The sequence below is a fragment of the Hylaeus volcanicus genome, chromosome 5 (assembly GCF_026283585.1).
Source record: "Hylaeus volcanicus isolate JK05 chromosome 5, UHH_iyHylVolc1.0_haploid, whole genome shotgun sequence".
Classification (NCBI taxonomy): Eukaryota; Metazoa; Arthropoda; class Insecta; order Hymenoptera; family Colletidae; genus Hylaeus; species Hylaeus volcanicus.
The window spans coordinates 13,162,805-13,184,764 of NC_071980.1; the positions used below are offsets into that span (position 1 = coordinate 13,162,805).

The 21,960-nt window shown below is 34.9% G+C and overlaps 4 protein-coding genes across 7 annotated transcripts; 3 read left to right on the forward strand and 1 right to left on the reverse strand.

The window, feature by feature from the left end:
• Positions 1–42: 42 nt before the first annotated feature.
• Positions 43–17,220, reverse strand: LOC128877396 (adenylyl cyclase-associated protein 2). 4 transcript variants are annotated; one of them, XM_054124672.1, is made up of 9 exons: positions 12,830–13,895; positions 12,036–12,248; positions 9,861–10,215; positions 9,507–9,791; positions 9,128–9,366; positions 8,867–9,045; positions 8,578–8,784; positions 1,818–1,958; positions 43–1,726 (listed from the first exon to the last, which is right to left on the reverse strand). In XM_054124672.1, the coding sequence occupies exons 1-9, from the start codon at positions 13,464–13,466 to the stop codon at positions 1,643–1,645; spliced, it is 2,340 nt and encodes a 779-aa protein (XP_053980647.1). In that variant the 5' UTR covers positions 13,467–13,895; the 3' UTR covers positions 43–1,642. The 4 variants fall into 4 exon arrangements, with proteins under 4 accessions (XP_053980647.1, XP_053980649.1, XP_053980648.1 ...); XM_054124674.1 differs by lacking the exons at positions 12,036–12,248; positions 12,830–13,895 and adding an exon at positions 17,061–17,220; XM_054124673.1 differs by lacking the exons at positions 12,036–12,248; positions 12,830–13,895 and adding an exon at positions 16,111–16,257.
• On the forward strand, positions 2,573–8,571 carry LOC128877395 (homeobox-like protein HDP1). The gene has a single exon (XM_054124671.1). The coding sequence runs from the start codon at positions 4,013–4,015 to the stop codon at positions 8,378–8,380; it is 4,368 nt and encodes a 1,455-aa protein (XP_053980646.1). The 5' UTR covers positions 2,573–4,012; the 3' UTR covers positions 8,381–8,571.
• A 392-nt stretch (positions 17,221–17,612) lies between the features above and the next one.
• On the forward strand, positions 17,613–19,697 carry LOC128877399 (serine palmitoyltransferase 1). Its single transcript, XM_054124680.1, has 2 exons — positions 17,613–18,862; positions 18,945–19,697. The coding sequence occupies exons 1-2, from the start codon at positions 17,962–17,964 to the stop codon at positions 19,448–19,450; spliced, it is 1,407 nt and encodes a 468-aa protein (XP_053980655.1). The 5' UTR covers positions 17,613–17,961; the 3' UTR covers positions 19,451–19,697.
• A 174-nt stretch (positions 19,698–19,871) lies between these two features.
• Positions 19,872–21,960, forward strand: LOC128877401 (60S acidic ribosomal protein P0). Its single transcript, XM_054124683.1, has 5 exons — positions 19,872–19,932; positions 20,392–20,482; positions 20,573–20,983; positions 21,095–21,439; positions 21,690–21,960. Exons 2-5 carry the CDS (start codon positions 20,429–20,431, stop codon positions 21,825–21,827), a joined length of 948 nt encoding a protein of 315 aa, XP_053980658.1. The 5' UTR covers positions 19,872–19,932; positions 20,392–20,428; the 3' UTR covers positions 21,828–21,960.

The following is a 21,960-nucleotide window of genomic DNA, read 5'->3' on the forward strand; positions in this document are numbered from 1 at the left end:
CTGAAAAAGAACAAAGGACTGCGATACAATAATAAGGTTAGATGGTATATCATTACCTTTTATTAGGACAATTAGAAATAGCACTGAAAATCATATTCGGAAATAAATATTGATTACTTTCGATATAATACTCTATCGATATTAAAATGAAAGCTGTTAAAGATTACTGTGTTAAAGACAGTACGATCCTCAGTCAAATAATCGTCGCTCCGTAATTAAACACATTTAGTACCATAGAAACGATAGAAAAATCGCATCGTTCGAATCTGCTTAAGTCTCTTCGGTAAAAAGGATCGAACTGCTGGCTCCATTGTTACCTTAAACGATCTTGTTATTCTAAATCGTGCCTCAGTTAAGTAGCTCTAATATTAGATTATACCTACGATTAGCACAATATACCAAATGGTAAAAATCACAATGTAATTTACGTCACGTTCAAACAGCACGCATTTGAAGTTCAATATTGAGTTCACAATTTTTTTATTGTTCAAGGTATTTCCTCTTCACCGCTGGTACCATCAAGACTTTTGCACAACCATTTTGATCGTTTCAATTTACACTCAACACTCAACGACCGCGCCAAGAGTTATTAAAATTCTCAAATTCACGATGAGTCGAATGCTATACATAAAACAAATTTAGTATTCAATCCTATTTACAAATCACGAACGTTCATAGATTCGGAAGACACGTGAACTGAATTACTTAAGCTTTAAAATCGTCAAAGAGAATTAAGAATACAACATATACAATTCATGAAGAAATTTGTCCCGAACCAAGGTAATTCCATGCGTTGAAACTGATGAAGAGTCACAATGAAGAGAGTTATTTGCTGCAAAAGTCTAGAGGTAATATATCGACCTATTGATATGACGTCCCTAACACTTTATAAATGGCTCATGAATGTTTCTCGATTCTATACTCTCAAATGTGTACGTGCGATACTCGCTCTCCTTTCTTCCACGAAAACGATCGAGTGGCAATTCCTTGGCGAGTTGATTGAAATCTTGAAGCGACCGGGTTTGGGCAAAAGTTCGATCACAATAGAAAATGGTGTAAATGTATAAAAGTGCGATTCGAGGGTAGTAAAACTTTTGTCCATACCTATTCTTAATACAACCTACAGCCCCCTAATCTCAGCACCAACGTGCGAAATAATTTTTCGTGAAGAATGTCGATTCCGTTATATGAACACCTGCTTAACGAATCACTAACCTAATCGGTGCTATATTACAAAATATTGAGCCGCAGATTATCGAATACCAGCATACATAAATTTGACAAGACTCGTATGATCAAGCATCCTTTCTCACTTGACTCCAATTTCGATCTGCATAGAATCGATGATCCCCACGAAATGCGCAAATACATTGAAAGAGATAGGGCTGTAACGTTGCAATGTTGTTTAATCGATTTATCTAATTCGATTCCACGATTCTCTGAATACGACACAGAATCGCAGATCTATGCGCGCGGATGAAACTACTCTCTTCTACTTCTTCGCCTTTCTCCCGAATTCTTAAATTAATTGAAGAAGCAATAAATAATAAATCGACGAATTCTCTGAAGATGATACCTCTAATGAGCCGTACTCTTAGACAGACGTTAACTTTAGGCTATGAGTAGTTGAATTATTGGCGTTTTAATCCACTGAATTGATCGCAACGGTTTTAGGACCTAGTGGAGTAATAGTCGTCTTGAATTGCTCCGGTACAGCGTACTCGCGCTGCAAATGCAAAAGAATACAAGATGCAAGTCAACGAGAGAGGATAAGAAAATAAGCACACGCAATGATATTAGTATTGTAGAAAACTTACATAACTCCCTGATTCTGGTACCATGAAGTTTAATTCGCTAGACTTGCTGCTGAAAAGTTCTACGTCCACTGATTCCGAGTTCAAATACATCTGACAGCCATCTGTCTTGTCAATGGAGATAGTAGGTACCTTTTCACGTACCTGTGATGACAAACAGAACATATAAAAATAGTTTTTAAAAATTGATATGATTTAGAAAATCATATTCCTACAGTATAATTATTTCTTTTCTCTGGTTCTTTTTCGAGTGAACCACTCTATATGCAACATCGATATTTTCACCGTGTTTACAAAAAAGAACAAGTGCCGGTCGCAACATCTCTGGAAGACCGGACATTTTACGCTTCACGTAATACACATCCTAAATAATAGTGGATACGTGTTGATGGCTTCTTGAAACCTACACTTTGAGACCTACAGTCTAATAACACCTCTTGTCAGAATGCATTGGCAATTCGGTAAGATTTCATTGACCTTTATTAGGAAATAAAATGTATCGTTTTCGTTTCGAGCAAACCTAACTGTGTAATAAAAATTGGTCCTGAAACGTAATTGGTCAGTGTTCTAATCGATTCGTACACGTATGTAGGAGGAAATTTTGAACCCGTGCAAATAATCTGTGAGCTGGACTGGAAGGAATGCCCAAAAGCAATTGCAAATTACATTTGGAGTGAAGTTGTAACCGATGTCCTTGACTGCTTGAAGAACGAATGGATAGTCTGGCGGGTACAGAGAATTATTATTTTTCAGTTGAAATGAATATCGAATTAGAGGTCTATGAACATAGCGATCGGGTAAGTTCTTCCTGAAACTGATTTGACTTCTTCTATCTGAACGCTATGTTCACGATTAGCCCACCGAAAAGTAAACACAAAAAGAGAATATTTCCCTACTCTATACGTATTATATTAATGAAATCAATAATACTTGAAGGTTCTCGCTGGGTTCCTCGTTCTCACCATATTGCTACGTCTAATGTTCGCCAAATCGAAGCACATGAACGACTCTGTGATTGAAAATGAAGTTCTCAACAAAGTCGGATACAAAGTGGAAGATCTGGAGCTCAAAGTTAATATATTGACCTATAAAATGCAGTATGGCGCTTGGCCTTTGCCTCATCAAATCCACAAATCGAACTTCAGAAAGAATCTCCGAAATCTTCGACTAACCCTGTCCAATCCCAACGATCGCAACGAATGGATAAAACACGTGCTACTAAGGTATCAAATGAGCTGCGAAAAGGAGAAGAGAGCAGTGTTTTCCAAAATTTTATGTAACGAAACAAACTACAAACTATTTCCTGTTGGAAAACACTATCGTGGGAAACAGGAGTTTCCATTTTATCAGAATCTTGCATCTTTAGTCCCAGAAGAAACGAGTCGTACGTTTCGTGTCCAAAGTACAATTATCCTTCGGGGAATCGTTTGACGGAACTGTTCGACGCGAAGAAGAAAACCGTGTACCTTCGGCGCGATGCCTTGGCATTGGAGCATAGCAGTAAATCTTCGAAGAGTAGCAGCGAGAAATCTTTAAAGTACAATTACACGCACTAGATGCAACTTCTGTAAATCCCATCGATATTCTAAGCTGATTGTGCTTACAGGCTGAATTCCGCGTTTAAGAGGGCGACCAGTCAAAAGCAGCGCAAAATATCGAAAAGCGAAAATTTCAAAGTGCAGAGCAGAAACGCGTTCTCGTCTGCGCTTTGTTCAAAAAATAGAAATAGCAAATCGGCTAGCCAGGTCTACAAAACTGTTGAAACTGACAAAGAAACCTGGCCTTGTAAGAAATTTATAAAAAGCTTGGACGAGTGCAAACGATATCTGAAGGAGTTACACGATAGCAATAAAAATCTGGGATTAGTCTGCAGCTCATCAGAAATCAGTGACGAGTCATCAAAGAAAAATGTGTGGGCGGAAACGGAGGTAAATATGGATAACGCGCAGTGGCGCATTTTATACCTTCACGGACCCGAGACAAAATAGAATTTAGGCACTTTATCTGAAAAATAAAAATAAAAAGCATGTTTAAATTAAATTTAATTTCGTTGAGACAATAAACAAACAAATTACATAATATAAGAGAAATACTACTTCATTAAGACTTTGATCAGTGATGGTAATATTTCTTTACTTTAATTAAGATAAAGCGTCACTGATGTTGTGCTAAAAAAAATTATTATATCGCTATTGGTTATGTTACAGCAGCGTGTCCAACAAAACGATATACTTGGCGAAAAATTCGAAGAAATCAAACCGAACGTGAATGAAACAAACGCAGGTCAAGAAATAAATTTAAAAGGAACAGATTTGAATCAACAGAACAAAGCAAATTGTCTGAAGCTATCAAATGCAATGTACCCGGTTTTAAAATTACTCGATAAACATTTGAGACCCTCAAAAATGAATATAACATTCTGCACAGAGGTGTTTTCTCGGCAATCGGCTTCAAATATGTTGATACCGCATTGTGAACAGCAGAAATATATGGGAACGTCTCAAGAAACTTTATATCAAGTGAAGAAGAAGCTGGAAAGTTTGCACAACGTGTTACGAATGTACGAGATACAAAATCCTGATACACGGGGAATAGACAGAGAACAAGAAACCAGCAAGAAAATAAACAGCATTTGTCAAAATATGATGGACACGCTTGTTTCGGTTACAACAGAAGTCGACAACAGGAACGAGAAAAGACAAAGTCGGGTAAGTTTTGATACCGATACCAAAGGAAATTCTGACGAAACGCAACAAACCGTCTACATCAGTTCTGAACAATATGAAAGTGACGAAACGGGCAGAAGTTCCGATTTATCCATTCCAAATTATTCCAACATGTTCAATACGCGTTATCCACGAAACATCAACGATATTCACTGGTCGCTTCTAAACAAATCTGACAATAAAATATATTCTCTGAACGATCAAAAATCCGACGAAGACAATGGGTATCCCTTTGCTATTAAGTACGATAAAATTCCTGAAAGAGTATATTATACCATTTCATCCGATTTCTTTGATGAAAAAAATATTCGCAAGGAAAAAGCTGTGACAGAGAATTATACGTTACCAGACATATACACTGAAAGCAATCAAGCAGAGTCAGTTAGCATCTCTAATCAGCATACTGTTTCGATGGAAACCGATGAAGATTTGATAATACTATCACCAACCTCGAGCCGTACAGAAAGATCTAAGGACAGCGAATCCGACGATAAATCTACAGCACTGTTACTTCAAGAAGCATTAGAATTCAAAAAAGCACTGCTCACACGCGTTGAACTCGAGAAAACATGTTACATTGACGACAAGGATGAAAATATGAATAATGAATCTCTATCAGAATATAGTAAATGTTCTTACGTTAACAATAATCTCCAGTCCAAGTTTTTGGATATAATATCAGAGGAACAATCTGTTAGTAGCTCCACCGACAGGACAAACCGAACTTACATGTTTTTCAATGTAAAGCAGGACAAACAATTACCATGTACATCAACATTCGACAATAATATACCAGACTTTACACATCAAAATACAATTGAGGATCGGAATACATGCAGCGAATATTTTGACTCGAAACAGAATCTTTCTTCGTCTTCCAAATACTTCAGTGTTAGTAACATATCGCAGGAAAGGAATGGAATTAACGATAATAAGTTATCCGCAGAAATGGTTCCAAATAACTCACGAATAAAATATTCAAATCATCTTTCGGGTAAGTTCGATGAAAAACTTGTAGAAAAGAAATTTATAAACTGTTTAAAATATGTTGAAGGAAATATAAAAGGGCACAAAATATGCGACAGTGATGTAAACGAAAGAGAGGATTCTGAAACACAATTCTTACGTATGAATAATACAGACGAGTTTATAGATCATAACATCGATAGCGTGGAATTGTTCTCACAAAATTTAAACGAAAGCCTATTCGACGAGGAGAATCAAAATCTACATAAAAATGAAGGTTGCAATTTCCTAGACTCCGATTCTTTGAAACAGTGTACAAATGTATTACCTACGAAAAGTATGGAAAACGATTTGAGAGAAAAATTAAATTTAACGGATGATGAGAAAGACATGGAAGGCAATGAAACTTTAACATCTAGTCCAAATTTGAGTTTAAGAAGACATCCTGGTACATGTTCACTAATTGAGCAAACACTAGTAACAAACATTAAAAATACAGCAGAAAGACATATAATAGAAAATGTAGATGCAATATATGAATCATCGCCCTCTGAAAGTAAAGAAAATTCAATTGAGACTAATTTAATACAGGATTCTTTAACATCCAATCTAAATAATGGCTCAAACAATGCTAACATTGCAGAATCTCCGCCTATAACAGTACTGATTAATACATCGGCAGACGATGAGGAGTTAAATTTTAATTGGCCGGATAGTAAAAACAATTTTAGGGATGATCATGTGAACTTAGAAGACGCAGAGACACTTTCAACGAGTACAATAACTCTTAAAAAATATGATTATGTAGACATAGAAAGTTATGAAACATGTGAGCCAACATACAATGAAGATACGGCTTCAGCAAAGAAATACAGAGAAACAAAAATCCATTGTAACCAGGATGATACGTTTAAAGATGAACAGAATAGTTCAGTTCAAGGAAATTCGTTTGCATACTTAGGTAACGAAAATTCGATTAACGAGACAGAATTCTGTAAATCTTATTCTAATCTCATTTCGCCGCACAGTAGTTTGTATTTTACAGACGAAGCTTCGAGTTCTGTCGTTAAATTGAATAATACACACTCGAATCATTCTGAAAATAATTTACATTCACATTCAAACGTACAAGCAATCACTAAAAAAGTATACTACCCAGATGAAAATTCAAAAGACTCGAGAAACAAACAAGATATTGAACCAAAATTATCAAACTCTGATGCTAAAACAAATAATAAAACTGATATATTCTCCTCCGAAGATTATATAGAAAATCGGAATATACCGCTAGTTGAAGAAAGGGAACAAACATCAAAAAAAGGAAATGAAGTCGCAAATAATAAAATTTCGATTTTGAACATGCATAATAATAATCATACTTTAATATCGCCAAAAAATATAAATACCGACGACAAAGTACAATCGAATACATTAAGAAACAAATTATATAGTTTCAATGTAGGCCAAAATATGTTTTTGTCAAACACATTATCATGTCAAATTTCTCCGAGGAAAAAAAAAGGAAATACGACAATGAAACGAGGAAATACAATGATAAAGTCAAGGAGTCAAGAAAATTACATTTTGAAAGCTGAAAAGCTTAAGAAATCAGCTGGTTTACAAAATGTAAAAGGATTAAAATCAGATTTGTTAGGTACTGTTCATACTAAAACAGAAAGTAATACAACTCCAACATGTGTAAGAGTCAGAAATTCGTCTGTCGAAGCTAAACGCAATAAAGAACATAACATTAAACTAAACAAAAAAAGGTCTCAATCGCAAATCGCTTTTCGATCAAATGCATCAGCAAATCACGTTACATCACAGTCATTTGAATCCCCAAGGAATGCAAACACGATAAATCACGCTCATTCTTTGGAAACCAAATTAAAGACTCGCGCAAAACCATTGTTACTAACACCTAAAACCTCTTCAAAATCTTGTATACCAGTTCTAAAAAGCCGATTGGAAGCGGCGCGGCGATCAGAAAATGAAACGAGACCTAAAAGTCCAGTAAGGGGACCGCTAACAATGACTATGCTTTGGAGGGACAATTTGTGTAGTAAAAACGAGAATGTAATGGAAGAATCTATTAAACTAGAAGGCAAATCAGAAAATAATGAATATACGGATGAAATAAACAGCTATGGTGAAAAGACAGATGATAGTAAGAATCATACTGACAAGCAAGACTTGATGAAAGCATCATATACTATACAAAATTTAAGTGAAAACATTGACAGTAACATTCCTCCTCAAGATCAAATGATAATATATGTTTACATATACACAAAATATGATAAAAATGCAGCAAAGATAATAGATCCGAACAAATTCTTGGAATACGTTAAAAACAGAGAGCTAAACGAATACAAAGAAAATCAATCTAATAAAACGGATGTAACATTTTCAGCGGACTCGATAGAAAAAGAAAAAAGTATAATGAACAAGATTGTTACCATCGTTTCTTCTGTCATAAATGGTAATGAATTAGACGAAAATATATCGCCTGATCCATCTACACCGTTAACAAAGAGTGGATCGTTAGCTGATACTTTATCAAACCCAAAATTAAAACATATATGTGTCCTTTCCGTTGAGCAAAGAGAAATTGATGTTACCGCTAAACCATCTGTAATCGACACGAGTACATCAATTTCGGATTTAGAAAAGGTTTCAGGAACATCGGAAAGCGTATTAAATAAGTTTCAAATATGTGGAACACCTAAAGAATTAAACAATGACGAATACATGGCGCTCCTTGAAATTCTCCATCAGGAGCCGAACATTGTACATTTACAAGAATTGCGAAACATCTGCAAGAAGCTTGTATCAGAATATCAAAAACCTAAGCAACACTCAATGCATTTATAAAATTCACAATTAATTATCGGAACTATATTTTTGTAATATTCTCCTTTTATTTTCTAATACAGGGTGTGTACTTCATTTAATTATATTACTATGTATATATTTACGCATTTGGTAATAAAGATATTTTTACACGATACTTGATCAAAGATATGGAATACGAATCGATTATCTATTTCTACGAAAAATAAACAACATACCTGCATTTGTACGCTCTGACAGTTGACGAATTCGATGCTCGATACCACAGAATCAAAAACGATTGACGATTTACGACACGAATCCATGACAATAGTGTTAACTTTGCCATTGACGATCAGGGTGCTATCTTGACATCGGAACATATAGATCACGTTATTCATCTCTACGTTATCGATGAGCAAGTCTTTATTTCCTCTTTGGTATTCCTGCAATCAAAATAAAATATACATTTCGTGAATAAAATTTACATTTTTACGAATATAAAATACAGACATTAATGTTACTTACTATAAGCCATTTCTTTCCATCTTTAGTAAATACAGGTGGTTTCTCAATCGGTGCACTCGGAAGTGGCACGGATTTTGATGGTATAGCATTTTCGACTGCTGGTGCTTTAAATGGTGCTGGACCAGTCCTCAATGAAGGGTTCTTATGTGTTTGCATATCGGAAGTGACTTTCTTTAAATCTATAAAATAAAACATCAGTTAATTTCATACAATTCCCTGGTTAATTATTTCATTAGTATTTTACAATTATGCTATACTTACTCTTTGTAATAGCTTCTCCTTGATTTATTTCGGCGAAAAGAGCACTTCTGTCATCGGCAATACTGACTGGTGCCACATCTCCCATAGGCATACATGGTGGTGGAGGTGGTGGTATGCCTGCTGGAGCAGAGCCAGTTTTTGCCCATACCAGTCCTGTTGTGTGATGTTGACGTACATATTGTTGAAGATCGCTTAGCGTTTGAATCCAAGCTTTGCACCATTCGGCATGTACTTTATCTCTGTAGATATAAAAGGCTAACTGAACTCAGCATCAGTAATTAATTTTCCAGAAACTTAAATCATATATCATAAGAATAATAATGACAAAAAAAACATGTAATTTACTATTAATGTTTGACGACTTGCAATACAAACTTACTTTTCCTTCCAATCCTTTAATACACGATTAGAATAGAATTGGCCAGCATCATTCATCTCTTTCACGTAAGGTGCTGGTGTAGGTGATACAGCAACCCATCCTAAAGCTGGAATACTTTCACTAATTGCAGATAAATGATTGAAAAATTGAGATCCTCTGTTTTTCTCGCGAAAATCTTGAATTTGTTGAATTTGTGAAGATGTAGGTCCAAGTAGAGAAATTTGTTCAGATTGATTTACCGGAGCCGATCGATTTGCCGCAGTCCGAATGAACTCCAGTTGAATTCTATAACAAGGATACAAATATTTCGTGATTAATGTAAACAAAAATAAAGTGTTACATTGAAACACTTACTGGAATGCCTTTTCTACGAGTTTGCTGTGGGTGGCAACATCGCCGCCAATTTTCTGACTCAACTGCAAGTACTCTTTTACAGGACCAGCCAAAAGATCTTCATAGCCTGCGACTGACATGCTGACAGATTTGTCCACTGCTGGCTTATGTAGCAATCGAGTTGGTGAGGCAGACTGTATCGACACACTATTGCCAATTGATTGAGCCTTTTTTGGTGACGGTGTACTTGTTTGAACAGCAGAATCTTGAGTTTCAGTTACAGTATGAGTCTGTACTTTTTCCAGTCGTTTGGTAACACTTTCCAATCGATTTACCAGTTCTTCTAAGTGATCTTCCTTATCACTAGCTTCACAGCCTTTAATATAATATAAATTTAATGAGTAATTATGTAAGAATACGTAAAGAGATAATAAATACATGCAAACAAAATTTGCTTTAGAATACAATAAAATCCTATTCACACTGTAGTTTGAACATTTTAATCAAACTAAAAAAGATCTATTTTAATTTTGTAATTTTTAATCATTTGAAATTTGTTACAATTGTGAGAAATATAATCCAGAAAGTTCGAATTTATGTCGAGTATATTAAATATAGAATGAGTGTATAAATAGATGTGTCAAGATCCACAGCCGCTAGATCATTATGTTGCAAGCAGTATATAATACAAATAAATTCGCGTTTCCATTTAAATATAAAAAATGAATATGAATATTAAATTTGAAGCAACTATAATTGCACATTATAGATGCATTAGAATAGACTCTATAACAGACTCTGATCAAAAATTTATATTAATATTATTATTACTAGTTTCGAAATAACAAATGCAATCAACTTAGAAAATTAAAATCAAATCATTAAGTTGCTTTACATCATACACAAATTTTCCAGATCAGTAATAGACGAATTAATTAATTCATCATCGCTACTTCGATTCAAAATTAATAGTACAACAATTTTAAAATCACACCTCGTACAACTATTTGTTCACTTTATCGAAAATTATTTCTACAGGAATGAACGTACGTATCCGCGAGACCTTCTCGTCTTTTCAGAAATTGGTGAAGAACTAAACCACGGTTCTAATGATACTCGACGCGAGTATACGCCGGCCTATTCTTAGGAAATCTGCGAAAACTGAATCGCGCGTATATGTATAACGTGCCTTTAAAAACTCTGCGTGGGTAGATACTATTTTGTATGGTAGATCTCACGTCTTTACAGGTATTTAAAGCTTACAAATTCTTCATACATGTATATTCCATACATGAATGTTATCGAGAATAAAATATCTTGAGAAAGTCCATTTCTGTCTATAAAATTGATAAGATCTGTATTTTACAGCCCTAATAAAAACAAGAATTTCTTACGGAAAGCTTTGAAAAGAATACTCAATCGTCGCAACGTTCCTTTTTACTGCTGTTTTACGCGTACGAAAGTTTTTTCATTCTTGTCATACGAAGTTTATAAAATAATATGTCGAGGTGAAAGGTAAATGGGTCACAGGGTAAAAATAGACCAGGTAAAGATGATACAATGTATGAAACATTGAAAAGTTTTGACGCCGCTGAGTTCCATATCACAACTCGGAAACAAAGAATTCTAGACAATTATTCCCGATATCCGTGTGTTGTAAACCTGATGGCTATCAATATATGGTATTCGCGATGTTTCAATCTCTCCTGAATACAAACAAAACACTCGTTATATACTGCGAAATATTACTTATGATATCGCATATTAGACGTGTATAAGTTAACAGTTCGAAGAGAGAAAAAACATATTTCATACAAAGATACCACATACAAAGTGTGACAAAGATATTAACACAATTTATAGCAATGCTGTCCAATATTAGCTATAGCACAGGACGCTCACTAATATAGCGTTACGTGTCGCAAGAAAATTGCATGGATCCAAACATAATAAAGCAGTATCCTTCAAATTAGATCCAAGAAATAACAAAAGAAATTCTAAGTGATGTTTGAAAAACACTGCTTATATGTATAAAGAAGGACACAACCAAGTAAAGGCTAGCGTTGTCCCACGGTATATTGGATTATTGATAAAAAAAAAAAAAAGTTATTTCAGGTGTTCGACTATGTATTCTCGAAAAATAAGTTTCGATAAAAATCATATAAAATAAGAAATGAATTTAAGGTGAGCCCTAACCGGCGTGTACCATCGGTCCTAGTGGGTCAAACCTCACTCTGTGCTCCGTCGTAGTTTGTGCGGCGTGCAATAAATCGGAGAAGAATCTGTGTCGCCTTAAAGCTAGTTCGTCGCGGGCGACCGGTGTCGCTGGTGGTTCTTGCATTCCGCTGCATTCTTCCGAATCATGATCGCCGTCGTCCTCCTCCGATAGCCAACGAGGAACTGACGAAACTGTGTATCATACACTTCAATATAAACATCTTTCCCACGTGTACAATTTGTCATTACACGCAATTTTCAGGATGGGAAGATTACGATTTCCGTGGCGCCGCATTTTGATCATGTTTTTACTTAATACAAATTATTAGAAAAACAATGTCGCACAACTACGATCCTCTATCATGTTAAGTTTAGAAGATATATTTATTTAAAGTTTGATAATAATAATAATAATAAACTCGTTCCACTCCCTTCAACCCACAAATCATGAATCTTGAATATCTCTGATCTGAAACAGTTGAAGCGAGACTACCAGTTGTTTGTAAAGTTAAATTTCAATACGGTACACGACACATGTACGTTACGACTAAAGTTCAATAACTTTGATAACATAAATCTCGTTAGTAGAAACTTGAATGCAAGTTAAGTGAAACGTTGTTGTTATCGGCGAAGAAATTTGATTACATTGGAGTACTTTGTTAAAATGGAACCTGCGTGGACAAAGAACCAGAAAGGTAAGAAAATTGCATGTATACGAAATAATTTATGGGGGAAAAAACAAAGAAGGAAACACTCCATCAGTGAAAATATACCTGGTGTCGTCTTTTTAATAGCATTGTTGTCGTTCGGACATGCTTCGAAAACGGAATCGTCGCCTTCTTCTTCAGGTCCATCATCGATCGTTCTCTCGATGTACGCGGCGGATGAGTCGTAAAGATTTGTTTTGACAATGCTAGGAACACCGGAATGCAATATCGCCTCTACAAACACACCCCCATCGCCAATCCCACTCAGATTATCACACCCATTTACTTCTACATTTCCACTCGCATCTTTAATTCCATTCTCTTCATCTTTCTTATTCTTCTTCGTTTGATCGATCGAATTTGCAGCATCATCGCCATTTTCCTTGTTCGATTCCACTATCGATTCTTTCCTCGGTCGAGAACCATCGTCGATTTCATCGCGCTTACCGGAAGGTAACGGACTCTTGACAGTTAAGTCGTCGACTACTTCCGCAGAACAATTCTCCATAGATGGCGAAACTTTCTCCAATCTCTGCACGTCACCGTTCAACTTCTCCTCTCGTCCAATCGGTCCGTCTTCTTCGATTTTCGTCGAGTTGACTGAAACTATCTGCGAGGCCATCGTTTTCTGACTTTGCTTTGCCACATCCCCGTTCGTCTTCTCCTTCTTTGCACTCTTGTTGCACACACAACATTTAAACATCGTCGATATCGATTATGGATTTCCGTTGTGTCAACGGCAAACGCTTTTCGTAGCTTTCAGCCAAATTTCGATGCTTTGAAAGTACTACCTTTACGCTCGTAAGTAGTTAGCTGTTTTCCAATATCGATCGTGTTCGTTCTATGTCACGACGATCGATCCGTCGGATCGGAAGCAATCGATGTAAAACGCGGGTAAAAAATCGAGTAGAATACGTAACTACGTTTCAACGAGAGAAATATAAATTCGGAAATATGTAAGGAATAAGGTCGTAACGATGTAAAATATTGACTATGAATTGAATGTTTGGCGTTGATTCACGATTCGAGTATCGTAGTTTCGATTTAAAAACACTCCTTAGTATGTAACAACATTAACCCAGACATATGAAAAGTAATAACGAGTAAGAACACTTTACTATTTTAGACTCAAGTTCAGTGCTGACCCTTCACAGCCAAAGTGGAACTGGTACTTGAATAATTTAGGTTCAGTACATGTTTTGCTAGTAAGCAGCGGTACTTGGCGATCGAATATTCTATTCCAAGCGGGGATTTCCCACGGGAATCACACGCACTGTAAATTGTTCAGTATACAAACGTAATACAATTACATTTACTCACAGCCTGTGTTGTGTGTTCACGGTCAGCGCCCGTTAACGTTGTCAACTTCGAATTACGTGCACACACAATGAAAGTGTCGAGATAATTAATTAACATCTATTATTTCTTCTTTCTACCGAAACGCGTAATTTTAACAGGCAACGTACACTGGACAAATTGTGTGTTGAGACAACAGAGATAAAATATGTATTTACGAGACCTGCGTCAAACTTGTCCGCTTCAATAATTCGGACGTCTTCTTTAACTATGACGTAGGAGCAACAGTTTTGATAACAATTTAATAATATTTCGATAAAGCATCGAAAGCACAATGTCGTACGCATAAAATTCCCATAAATTTTAAAACACTATAGTCAACCAAGATTTGCAACGTATTTACTCGGCGAAATACTCTGGATGGCGTGATGATCAATTTCAGCTACGTACAAGTTTACGTTTCGAGATTAGCCCGATGCTAGAAAAGGGCGTTGCACGTTAACCGAGTTTCGGGTTCTCGTGATGAAACAATCACAAAATTGCAGTTACACACGTTCGTCTCGATACTGCGTTTGCATCCTCTAACGGCTTCCGATTACGATTAATGGGAAACACTGGTGAGATAAATGTTGCGTCGGCGAGCAAATACACGCCCTTTCTAAGGAGAATGATACACCCCTACGAATACAAACTATAGCCACGTTTCTCATAATCGCACAGGAGAAACTGATGATTCGATGTAACTTGCGAACAGTCAAGTGATAAACACGCACACATAAACGACATCAGAAGCACATGTCATTTCAATATATGCAAGTAATGTATGCAGCAAAATCACGTACGTAATACCTTGACGAACAAGAATATGAATGAACGAATACTCAACCGTTAACGAAACTTTGCATACGTTCGTTTACCGTGAATCACTTCTGTTGATTTAATTACAAATAGTCTAACTATGTAAATTAGCACCGTATCAGTGTCACTACTGATATCGTATTTCGATAATAAATCAATCCCCGCGTAAAATATATTCTGACGCTCATTCAAAATTTTCCACACTTATGAATTATCAATGCAACTTCATTCAATTTCGTTGTACGAATTAACGTATTTCGCTTTTCGAATAATTCTCAAATGCTTGGAATAGGCGGATATTTCCACCTTCGGCGATTCCAGTATAACTACCACTCGATGATCGCGTGAATTCAAATTAATACACGAGTGGAAAAATTGTATTCAATTACGAGACCCGTGAGGGTGGAGTTTCTGCCCTCAAAAACAGCCTACTTTGGAAGCAACCGGCGCAATACTCTACCGCTTCTGGTTTCGACCGGCACTCTGTGGTGCTGCCACAGAGTGGTCGAGACCCGAAATTGTTGCAAGTTTTTTAGGAGGAATACTCTATCGGTAATGACCAACACTCGCAGTGCTGCCACAAAGTGGTCGAGACCCGAAGCAATTGCAAGTCCTTAGGAGCCACGTGCACCATGGAACTTTCGAAATGTGATTTCGTATCTAACAGGACTATGAAACTTTGAATTCTCCTTCTCCGTCGCTATTAAAGAAATTCTATACGAAAAGAAAACGAGTGTTGTATGTAATTCTGCGTGATCATGTTTCTATACTTTAAAAACTATATAAAACAAACTTGTATTCGTAAGAAAATTTTAGTACACTGAATCATTTTTCATAGATAAATTGGAAATGCTTTATCAAACAGATTATGCTGTTCGAAGTAACAGGTGCGTTAGTATGATGATTCATATGATGAGCGAATATGTAATTTCTGCGACACACCTATAAATGTATTATTGAATGCTTTATCAAAGACTTCATTGTATGTATATAAATACCTTGCGCTGATAGCGGTAAATGTTATCTAATATTGTTTGAGGAAATGAATAACATAGGTATATTATCTATAAAGCGTAAATAATAAAATAGGTAAATAAAAGTATTGTAAATTACATCATGTATTAACTCGTAATATATGTATAACTTAAGATGATTTTAAAAGACGTATAAAAAAGAAATCACTTGTTACTCACGATCCTTCCACATATTTAAAACCTTTTTGTAAGCACCTGGTACCATTAGAGACCCATTTTGTACAATTTTACGATCTTCGGACATTTTCGAAAAATTTTCTTTTCGTTAAGAATTACGCAAAAAATTAACAAAACACCGTCTACATAAGATGCACAAACTAATACGTTCGACGTTTAACCGATGAATGATAATAACGGAATCACTTCGTCAGCTTTCACGATAGAATTTAATCTCACATCAGAATCACAGGACCGTATCATACAACCAACCTAATAATAAAAAATATCAGCAAAGAAATTTTTCATTTTTTTTTTTCAATTCCATTCTAACTTCTAATTAAACCATTTTTACATTATTAAACGATTAAAACGGATACTTTAAACAAACAAAAATGGCTATATTTTTTTATATTTTACGATACATTTTTTCTTATTAAATCAGCGACGACATATAATTACAACTGTCTACCCTAACGTGTCTTTTGTGAATAGAACACTCAAGAAATAAACATTTTCATTTCTATTATATGAATACATATCTTAATCATTTATGTACTTTACTTAATCAAATTTCGTATATTTAGTCAATTATACAAAGTATCAAGATACGTTACCAAGTGTCAAGTATTAGGTGTAGCTTAGTATGACTCACAGACGAAACAGTGCAGGATGTGTAAACTGCATAAGTATAACCCTGTTCATAACCATAACCAAACAAAATGCTCTTTTGTATCTTTCAACAAAAGCAACTACAGTTCCAATTTCGTCGATCGCTTAATTAAATTTATTATACGTCTCGTATGTATACATACATATAAATTCGTCTAAATTCGAACAATGTAAACTACTGAAACTCATAAATAACGAAATGTTTTCAGAAAAGTTGATATATACCTAGCGGCTGTGGTTCGTTTTAATAACTATTACGCGAAATATGCGCACTCACTCACCAATATGAAGCCTCGATGAAGTTCAGTAACATGTATGCTGTCACTTTGTGACAACTGACTCGATAATAACGCAACAAACACGACAAACAACTGACAAAAATTCAATCTGACAATAGTACTGCACTGGGGCGTTTGCCGGATACGGAATACCGGAAGTTACTACTCTTGCTATTATAAGAGCTTAGAATTGTTAACTGCACATGCGCCTAGATTCAAGCGCATTACCTTCAAAAGAGACATATACTTTCTTTGCAGTATTTCTGTAAATAAGTAAAATTATTATGTTTATACGATACAGGAGGAAAAACTTTTCTAAGTAATAGATAATGTCGTCACTGTTTACGTTTTTAAATGACTCTGAATTTCAGTACTACACTTTTTAGTACACAGTTTTACTCAAAACGATAAGGTGTAATTGAAAGTGCAGTACCACTTGTATAGAGAACCTGCGAAAATGTATGCGTACCTTCTGAATTTAACACAAAATGTAATGTAAAACAATTCTTCGAATGTTCCGCACTGATCTATATAACTGATTAGTGCTGCCATCTAGTTCTGCAGTCAAAAAAGCTGACTGCAGTAATTACGCTGAGTCAGAAATAACTTTATCTATTATTTTTCTTTAGAAGTATTAGTATTCATTATCATGAAGTTTTAGATTTCGTAGTATTTTATAACTCTACCCGTATAATGAAAGTACACATATTGCTACCATAGTATCATATATTTTGGGTCCGTATGATATGTTTATAAATTTTACTATAATCATATCGCGTAAATACATCCTAACATTACTACTTTGCTAAGAAAGCATTGTACATTACGATATACAAAGTGATTGATTTTGTTAATCTACAACGAATTGAAAACAGGGTACACAAAATATCATACAATTAACATCATGTGCACAAAATTCATATTGATCGAATCCATGGAGATTTTAAGCACAATACCTCAATATCATACACTGCTAGGATCATTCTTGATCCTTTGGCTTGTTTGGTTTATAGCTAAGAAACGTTACAATAGACACGAAAGAGTGCCAACAGAAGATGAAGTGGAGAAGAAACTTGCAGAGTGGAAACCTGAACCATTAATACCCACTTCACAAGCCAATCATTCTTCTTTATATCCAAGATGTATAACATCTAAAGCAGGGAAGAGAATAATAGTTGATGGCAAAGATTGTTTGAATTTAGGTACGCACAATTACCTAGGTTTAACAGAAAATAATGAAATAGAAAAAGGAGCGATAGCAGCTATAAGAAAATATGGTATAGGATCTTGTGGTCCACGTGGATTTTATGGTACTGTTGATGTTCATCTTGAATTAGAAGAGCGTTTAGCAAATTATACAGACACAGAAGAAGCTGTAGTATATTCTTATGGATTTAGTACAATAGCATCTTCCATAGCAGCTTATTGTAAGCGCAAAGATATTATATTTGTAGATGAAAAAGTAAATTTTGCCATACAAAAAGGCTTAGATGCATCTAAAGCTAATGTTAAATATTTTAAACACAATGATGTGAATGATCTTCGAAATCTATTAATGAAACAAGCAGAACTTGACAAACAAAATTCTAAGAAAGCAACCAAAATTAAACGCTTTTTAATAGTTGAAGGTATTTATATGAATACAGGAAATATTTGTCCATTACCAGAACTAGTTTCACTTTGTAAGGAATATAAATTGAGAATATTTATCGATGAATCAATATCATTTGGAACACTTGGTGCCCAAGGAAAAGGTGTTACAGAACACTTTGGTATTCCTAGACATGAAATTGACATGATTATGGGTAACTAGTGTTATTAGAATGCATAATAATTGTGATTATTGGTTATTAATCTATTTACATAATTTATTTATATTATTTTTAGGATCTTTGGAGTGGGCAATAGGATCTATCGGTGGCTTTTGCGTAGGTACATCATTTGTTATAGAACATCATCGTTTATCCGGACTTGGATACTGCTTCTCCGCATCTCTGCCACCTCTCCTGACATCAGCTGCTATTACTTCTTTAGATATTATGAAAAATAATCCACAAATATTTAAATCGCTGAAAGATAATTGTGTAGCCATTAATAGTGGACTTCAAGACATTCACTGTTTAGAATGTTCAAGTTTCCCAGAATCTCCTGTAAAACATGTATATCTGAAAGAAAAATTAGATAGTGACACAGAAAAAAACATACTTTCCAAAATCTCTGAAAAATGTATTGAAAATAATTTAGCTGTTGTAACACCTATCTATTTAGAAGCAGAAAGAGATTTACCTAGACCTAGTCTCAGACTTTGTATTTCTACTCTTCTCAATAAGAATGATATTGATTTTGCATTGAATATATTAAAGAAATGTACAGAAGAAGTTCTGTCAGCGTAAGACAGGGGAAAATCAAAAAATTGTTTGAAACAATACTTTAAAATTAACACAATTATCTATGTACATCCTATTTATCAACAAATTTGTACAGTTACGCATTCATTGCACAAGCGCATAAAGATCTCTTCCTGATTGTACAAGCAAAACATTTCTCTATTTTACAAATAATTTATTTTTTATTCAGAATCGTGTCATATCTATGCAGTTGTGATGTGTTTTATATATAATAAAAATTGATTTAACAGTATTTCTGGATATATATATATATATATATTGTCTTATATGTAATTTAAAAGAAACAAATAAATATGAAGTACAAATACAATGTGCAATTTTATACTTCCATGAATTTTTGTACTTATAACTTCCTTTTTAAAATTAAGAAAATTTCGCGGTAAGAGGACAACTTCCTGTAGTATAGCGGATAGGTTTGTATGACGAAATTTCCTTTCTCCTCCATTGTACCCGCAACCGTTGTCACGGTGAGTAAAGTTCGATTTACTGTTTCTCTAGTAAAGTAAGAAATTACTAATCTTCCGTATTCAATCATTATTTTCCAACATTATATATGCTATATTTACCAAATAGAATTGAAAAAATACAAATTATTAGTTTAATTTGTTCAAATAACCTGAAAGAAACAGTTAATAGGGTTAGCGTGCCATGTGGCCATAAGCGAACTTCCTACACTATCTAGTTATTTACAAATTTTCAACAAGTTTTTCTGAACGTTCATGTACACTTTATATAATACTGATTTTATATGATGATAAAATAACGCGTCTGATAATTCCGAGAACCACACGGAAGCTAGAAATAGCGGAACCCATCTGTGTGCGGGTTAAAAGATTATAAATTATTATGTCTGACTCTAATTTGAATGACAAATATTATAACAAGTGCGGTGAGCCATATTTTGATCGATCTTTGTTTTTTTCCAGTCCTTAAACTCTTCGTAATCCCTACACACACTTCAAGATGGGTAGGGAGGATAAGACAACATGGAAGTCAAACTACTTCACAAAACTTGTTGTAAGTATCTCGTAACAGAATGTTTCTAATGTTTAAATAGGTGCCTGTAATTTGTATCATTTTCATGGAAACAATTATATTTCTCTGTAGCAACTTTTGGATGACTATCCCAAATGTTTCATTGTGGGTGCAGACAATGTTGGCTCTAAACAGATGCAACAAATTCGCATGTCCCTTCGTGGGAATGCTGTTGTATTAATGGGAAAAAATACCATGATGAGAAAAGCAATTCGTGGTCATATTGAACGTAATGCAGCATTGGAAAAGCTTTTACCTCACATTCGTGGGAATGTCGGTTTTGTTTTTACTCGTGGAGATTTAATTGAAGTAAGAGACAAACTTTTGGAAAATAAGGTCAGAGCACCAGCTAGAGCAGGAACTATTGCACCGCTTAGCGTAATTGTACCTGCTCAAAATACTGGACTTAGTCCTGATAAAACATCTTTCTTCCAAGCTCTAAGTATTCCCACTAAAATTTCCAAGGGTACTATTGAAATTGTGGTATGTATATATTATATATTAATTTCCCTATTGTATACCTGTATTAATTCAGGTTCAAATCATCATTTATAATATATGTAGGTTTTGTACAATTAACACTTATTGTTTTAGAATGATGTCCACATTTTGAAGCCAGGTGATAAAGTTGGTGCATCAGAAGCCACTCTTCTGAATATGTTGAATATTTCTCCTTTCTCATATGGTTTAATTGTCGAACAAGTTTATGACTCTGGTACTATTTTTGCACCTGAAATTTTGGATATCAAACCAGAAGATCTCCGTGAAAAATTCATGGCCGGCGTTGCAAACTTAGCTTCAGTCTGTTTAGCCATTGGCTATCCTACAGTAGCTAGTGCTCCTCACAGTATTGTTAACGGGTTCAAGAATCTGTTGGCTATTGCTGCTGTTACTGAAATTGAGTTTGCAGAAGCTGCAACAATCAAGGAATACATCAAGGTATGTTCAATACTTTTCTTTACTGTATACAATAACAATTATTTTTATGAATATAAGTATGATGATAAACATACATCTGAGAGTCCTAGTTAAAGTGTCAGAGCTAGCAATAGCAGAACCCACTGACACTTTAGGATTTTTTGTTGAAAAAACGCATGAAATGCTGTCTGAAATTAAATGGAGAATATATAGTTCTCCTAAAAATGATTTACATGTACATTTATATTATTTCGTAATGGTGTTTTCATAGGATCCAAGCAAATTTGCTGCAGTTGCTGTTGCTGCTGCTCCGGCCACGGTTGCTGCAGAAGCACCCGCTGCTGAAAAGAAGGAAGAAGAGAAGGAAGAATCCGAAGATGAAGACATGGGATTCGGTCTGTTCGACTAAACTACATACATGTGTATGTATTATTCAGCATGGCCAGATCATGTAAAATAAACCGGATCTATAACTTATAACACAATGTTATAAGCTTGATCTGTAAAAAAGAAACAATTGTAATAAAATGCTTTGTCATACA